General features: G+C 33.2%; 1 protein-coding gene across 3 annotated transcripts in view; it reads right to left on the bottom strand.

Moving 5' to 3' along the window:
- Window positions 1–1,511: 1,511 nt before the first annotated feature.
- The window catches only part of apba1a (amyloid beta (A4) precursor protein-binding, family A, member 1a), an 81,773-nt gene continuing 77,080 nt past the window's right edge, over window positions 1,512–6,204 (bottom strand). For all 3 annotated transcript variants that reach the window (XM_067407904.1, XM_067407901.1, XM_067407905.1), the window contains one exon: window positions 1,512–5,104. In XM_067407904.1, coding sequence (XP_067264005.1) covers window positions 5,033–5,104 — 72 coding nt within the window. In that variant the 3' untranslated portion in view covers window positions 1,512–5,032. The remainder of the gene's footprint in view (window positions 5,105–6,204) is intronic.

The following is a 6,204-nucleotide window of genomic DNA, read 5'->3' as shown; positions in this document are numbered from 1 at the left end:
TCCACCAAGATTAAACATGGTTTTAAAAATCATCTGCCTGTTCTGTTTTTTTTATTTTATTCAATTGACATTTCGAACATGTAGGGTAAACTTTTCTAATTATATGCTACGGTTCAGAAGTTTGGTGCCAAGAAGATTAAAAAAAAAAAAAAAAAAAAAAATATTCAGAAAGGATGCATTAAAGGGACTGTTCACCCCAAAATGCTTTGCTCTGACACATTTAGCATTGGTGCGCAAAAGGATGATTGGAGTTTGAATTCAGCTTGCAAAATTTAAAGGGTTAGTTCACACAAAAAATAAAATTGTCATCATTTACTCACCCTAAAGTTGTCCCAAACCTTTATTAATTTCTTCTGTTGAACACAAAAGAAGATATTTTGTCAATAATATAATGTCTGTAACCAAACAGTTGATTGTCCCCATTGTTTTCCATAGTAGGAAAAAAAATACTATGAAAGTCAATGGGGACCATCAACTGTTTGGTTACAGACATTATATTATTGACAAAATATCTTCTTTTGTGTTCAACAGAAGAAATAAACTCATACAGGTCTGGACCAAATTGAGGGTCAGTAAATGATGACAGAATTTTCATTTTTGGTTGAACTGTAATTTAAATTTTAATGTTATAAATGTTTTATATTTCAAATAAATGCTGTTCTTTTGAAGATTCTATTAATCAAAGAATCTTAAAAAATGCATCTACAAAATGGTTTCCACAAAAATATTAAGATGCACAACTGTTTTCTATGGAAGAGGATTAGGGCCAAGCAATAATAAAAAAATGAAACCATCTCAAAATTAAAGTTGTTAAATTTCGAGAAAAAAAGTCGTTAAATTATGAGAAATTTGTAATTTAAAGACTTTTTTCTCGTAATTTAACAAGTTTATTCTCAACATTTTATCTCGACTTTTTTTCTCGAAATTTAACAAGTTTTTCTCATAATTTAATGTGTTTATTCTCAATGTTTTATCTCGACTTTTTTCTCAAAATTTAACGTCATTTTTCTCGTAATTTAATGACTATTCTCAACATTTTATTTCGACTTTTTTCTCGAAATTTAACGACTTTAATCTCGAGATGGTTTTATTTTTTTATTATTGCTTAGCCCTAATCCTCTTCCGTAGTTTTCAACACTGATAATAATAATAAAAGTTTCTGGAGCAGCGAATCAGCAAATTAAAATGATTTCTGAAGGGTCATGTGACAATGAATTCTTCACATGAAATGATGCTGAAAATTCAGCTTTTCCACCACAGGAATAAATTACATTTTAGAAACTTTTAAATTGTAGTAATATTTTACAATATTACTTTTGTTACTGTATTTTTGATGAAATAAATGAAGTTTTGGTGAGCAGAAGAGACTTGCAAAAAACATGAAAAAAAAAAAAATCTTCCCGACCCCAAACATTTGAACAGTTTTGGATGATGATCAGTAACTGAAAATCATGCTGAGCGTGTGCGAGATGAAAGAGACATTCTAGCAGTATACGCTCTCAGTAGTTGGTTTAATGTTGTAAGTACTGTTACAAACATTCCTGCTATGGTAAAGGAATGTGTCTAAATAGTTCAATCACAGAGAAGCTAGCAAATAAATAAACATTGCTATTGCTTTACAGAAAGTGTCTTTTTACTTTGACATTGACAAACATATAATTGTAATTACATTCAGAGCAAGTGCGTTATAAATACTAATCAAACCCACAGTTCCTTTTCTACTTCAATACGAACCACACACTCTTCTGAGGCCTTGCATTCTACAGTCTCGAGGTGGGAATCTGCTGAATCCGTCCAATACTCTGCACATCCTGGGTTACATATGTACACTGATATTTCATACCTGGTGTCATTAATAACACATTAAGCCACTTGTTTTGTTTCTCCATTATTAAATAATTAAATCCATCACTCATTAAAGCTTGTACATTATTCTGTACTGTATAGTGCAGAAGTCTGGGACACTGACGGTACATCGATGTGAAGGGTGATGCATTTTAATATTAGAGCCCAAAAACGAAACCGTCTTAACCGTTGCATTTCAGTATAATAATATAACATCTTTTACAATAAATATGGAAAAACGCTATGGTGGTAGCAGACCGATTACATTATTATAGTAAAAGTTAGTGTTATTCAGCCTGCGGATTTCAAACATGACGTGATGATGCCCCTTATGTTAAATAGTAGCACACTGGTGTCAAAGACTTTTGCACAGTTTACTTTCATTATTGTACACAAGGTATATGTTCATTGGATATACTGTATATATTATGCTATATGTAAATAAATATAATATATATATGAAAGTGTCTAGCTGGTTTTATTTGATGATGAAGTCATTTGTAATCACACATCACACTCACTACAAGAATAAATAGCAATGCTTACAAAAAGATCATGCTTCACATAAAGCAAAACAATAAAAAATGAGGCCCTTCCTCAGTGTTAATGACTTTTGATTCAATTAGTAACAGAATACAGTGCTAATGAGGTCAGAATGTGGGGTGAAATTCACATTTTAAGCAACAAGAAGTACCTTTTCTTATCAGCGGCACAATTACAGGGAGCTTGGTAACATCTGAAAGAGCCAGAATGCCATCAAATACAGTCGCTGCAGAGCAGTAAGATTCCTCACAATATTTCTAGTATCAATACAGATTCAACACTGCAGAAATGTCATCATATTGATATAATCTACATTGCTGTATTAATTATTTGATGGCAAAAGATCTTTGCAAACGTGTGTGTGCGCTCTCAAAAGAATTACGCAAGTACACTTGATGGTAAAATAGGGGAGCGTGTTCAATAATTCATTGCAATAAGCTTCTCGTAAGACATTTTCTGCTTGTTTTTTCTTCAGATGCAAAATCACATATATAGTGATATTTACCAGAATTCAGACAGTCTCTAAGAAGTAATAATGGAGATGTGCCAAAGCATGCTGAGGTTCTTGCACAGATGGTACTGTAATGAGGGGGAAAATCTCTGGAAACACAGTCAGTTTTCAATCGCTTCATGTTGAGATGCTCTAAACTAGAACAGTATACTGGATATTGGTGTCCAAATTAGAGTCATACACGCTTGCAAATTCAGCTCAAATGTACCAGACCGAAGCTTTCTGAGAGCGAATACAGTTCTGTTAAGACACATTCTGCTCTTAAGTGAAAAAAACACTGAGTGAAAAAGTAGCACACATGAATTTAACATTTAGTTGTTAAAAAAAAGGCCGTAATGACTCAACTTCATAACGAGGTACAAAAGATAAATGAGATCTCAGAATGGAATTTATCGAATCCATCCTGAAAATGTCAACACAAACATTTTTTTTCCCAAGTATAAATGTTTAAAAGAAAATGCTACCAATATAGGCATATTTAATTTGCAATATTATTATTTAATATACAGATGCTTAAGACAAAAAGGAAGGTTTTCTGTGCATAAAAATAAGCAATGCAGTCATTTACCAAAAAAAAAAAAAAAGAACCCCAAACAAAAACTAAATAAATATTGCACATGAATGTATAAAAAAAAAAAAAGCAGTAAATCACAACACAACAGTTCATTTTTAGGAAGCTTTTCCCCGACTGTAATATATGCGTATGCTTATTTAAAGAGGTTCATTTGTTAAAGGGATAGTTCACCCAAAAGTGAAAATTCTGTCATCATTTTCCCCCTCCATACTATGGAAGTCAATGGGGTTTGGTTACCCATATTCTTCAAAATATCTTCTTTTGTGTTCAGCAGAAGAAAGAAATTTATACAGGTTTGGAACAACTAGAAGGTGAGTAAATGATGACAGAATTTTCATTTTTGGGTGAACTATCCCATTAAGTCAACATCAATTATTCTCAAATCTCCAAATGCACCTCCATATATTTCAAAAACACTATCTTTTTTTTTTCAAATTATGGCATCATCATTCTGTAAGGCATTTCATCCACAATTTCTATGTGCTCTACTATATATACTCCTAAGTATACTAGAAATTCCCATTGAATTATCCACCACGGATGAACCAAAAAGATCACTGTCATTTTGATAGGAAGTGTGTTTAAATAAAAACTTTTTGACAGGACTCAATGGTTTAGTCCATTTCTAAGCCAACAGGATGCAGAATTGTAATTTGAATTTGAATTTAAGCAAGTAAAATGGAAAGTAAGTTAAAGAAATGTGTGTTTCAGTATCAATTACCTATAAATAAAATGAAAAACGCAACATTAAATAATATTAATAATGTTTGAAAATGTATATGCATTTCACTATATTTAATAAATTAACTTTCATTTTCAGGATCATAACTGAAAATATTGTAAGTTTACTTACAATATTATCCAGTCAAAAGTTGTCAAAGTACATTTTGTGGTGCTGTATGGCAAAGTTAACATTTTGGTGGCTTTGTTAATTGAAAATTGAAGTTATAGTAGAGTTAATGACTGCTGAATGTCTTTCAAATTGCAATTCAGTAAATTTATTTTCCTGTGGACCCAATTCAAATTCCTATTCAACATCCTGTAGGTTGTGACCAATTCAACTCAACACCATATTCCTCAGACTAACAGCTGCCCTTAAAAATGAAAAAAGTTGAATCTAAAACACATGACGCCTGCCGAGCTCGAATAAACGACGGCAAAAAAGTATGGTAAGGCAAACTCCATTTTGTACACCTAACGCTCACATCACACAGGTGTACTTTTTGTCACCCACAAATTGCTGTGTGAGTAGGTATCTGGTTTGAGTAGTACACCATTTCCTGTGATGGGCTTTAAATATTTCTCACTCTCTCTCTCTCTCTGCTTCGTTCCAGTGCACACAGAGAGGAATGACACGGCACAGCAATCGCACTCACAGCAACAGAAAAGAACAGATGAAGAGCTCAGGGGAGGCAGTGAAGTCATGGAGAGCCATGTTGAGCAGAGCTTCAGTGGATTCAATCACACAGTCACCAGTTCACAGGCCTGACACTTTCACATCAAGATTAAGGTTATATCTGGTGACAACGGGGCAGGAGGCTTGAGAAAGTGTTGTAGCTTTAGATGTAAACGGGTTGCTCCTGGGCTGTTAACAAGCGGTACATGGCAGCCGGCATAGTCTTCATGTGAATCTGTTCAGAATGGGGCGAAACGTGAAAGTCAAGTTCAGTTGTACACAAGTGTGGATTTTGGAACTCAAGCCAAACTTAAAAAATGGATGAGTGTGAATTAGTGGTGGGTGATATGACCAAAACCCATCACACAATATGAGAAACTTTATTTCACAAAACAATACATATATCACAAAATACTTCTTTTTGCCATTTTGTTTTTGTTATTAAATTACAAGCTAGACTTTAAGACTTTTATTTATTTTTGCATTTATTTTAAAGATTTGCAAGCACACTTTAAAAGATTTATTTTAAAGATTTTACATTTTACAAAAGTTTGTTGTGTTTCAAATTATAAAACGATACATCTAAAATTAAAGGAATATTCTGGGTTTGATGCAAGTAAGTTAAATAAGTAGCATTTCTGGCTTAATGTTGAATAAATAATGGCCACAAAAACATTTGCCCCTTGTTTTCTTCAAAAAGGATCTTACAAAAGAAGTCAATGTGATTAAAAAGATTAAAATCCGAATCATGATTCAGATCGCGTGTCAAACCACCAAACCGCTGAAATCGTGTGACTCTGGCGCTCCGAACCGCTGATTCGACACAAAAGATTCATAACGCTCCGAAGCTTAATGAAACGGCGTTTTGAAATCGGCCATCACTATGTAAGTCGTTATTTTGTTTTTTTGGCGCACAAAAAATATTGTCGTCGCTTTATAATATTAATATTGAACCACTGTACTCACATGATCTGATTTAAATATGTTTTTAGTACATTAATGGATCTTGAGAGAGGAAATGTCACTGCTGGCTATGGAGGCCTCACGGAGCCATAGGATTTCATCAAAAAATATCTTAATTTGTGTTCCGAAGATGAATGAAGGTCTTACGGGTGTAGAACAACATGAGGATGAGTAATAAATGACATTATTTTCATTTTTGGGTGAACTAACCCTTTAACTTGTACTGTACCTGGAACATTTCTTCAAGACAAACACAGTTTTCGTACAACTTTTTGTGCGTTTTAGCCATTCATTTACACAACAACTGCGTTTTGGGGGCCTGAAAATGCAAACTTTTGAAAACGGGTTTCAAAGTGCAAGTTTTTAAAAACA

This window comes from Chanodichthys erythropterus, chromosome 13 (genome assembly GCF_024489055.1).
Source record: "Chanodichthys erythropterus isolate Z2021 chromosome 13, ASM2448905v1, whole genome shotgun sequence".
Classification (NCBI taxonomy): domain Eukaryota; kingdom Metazoa; phylum Chordata; class Actinopteri; order Cypriniformes; family Xenocyprididae; genus Chanodichthys; species Chanodichthys erythropterus.
Note: the sequence above shows the minus strand (reverse complement) of the source record. Positions and strands in the feature narration are given on the sequence as shown.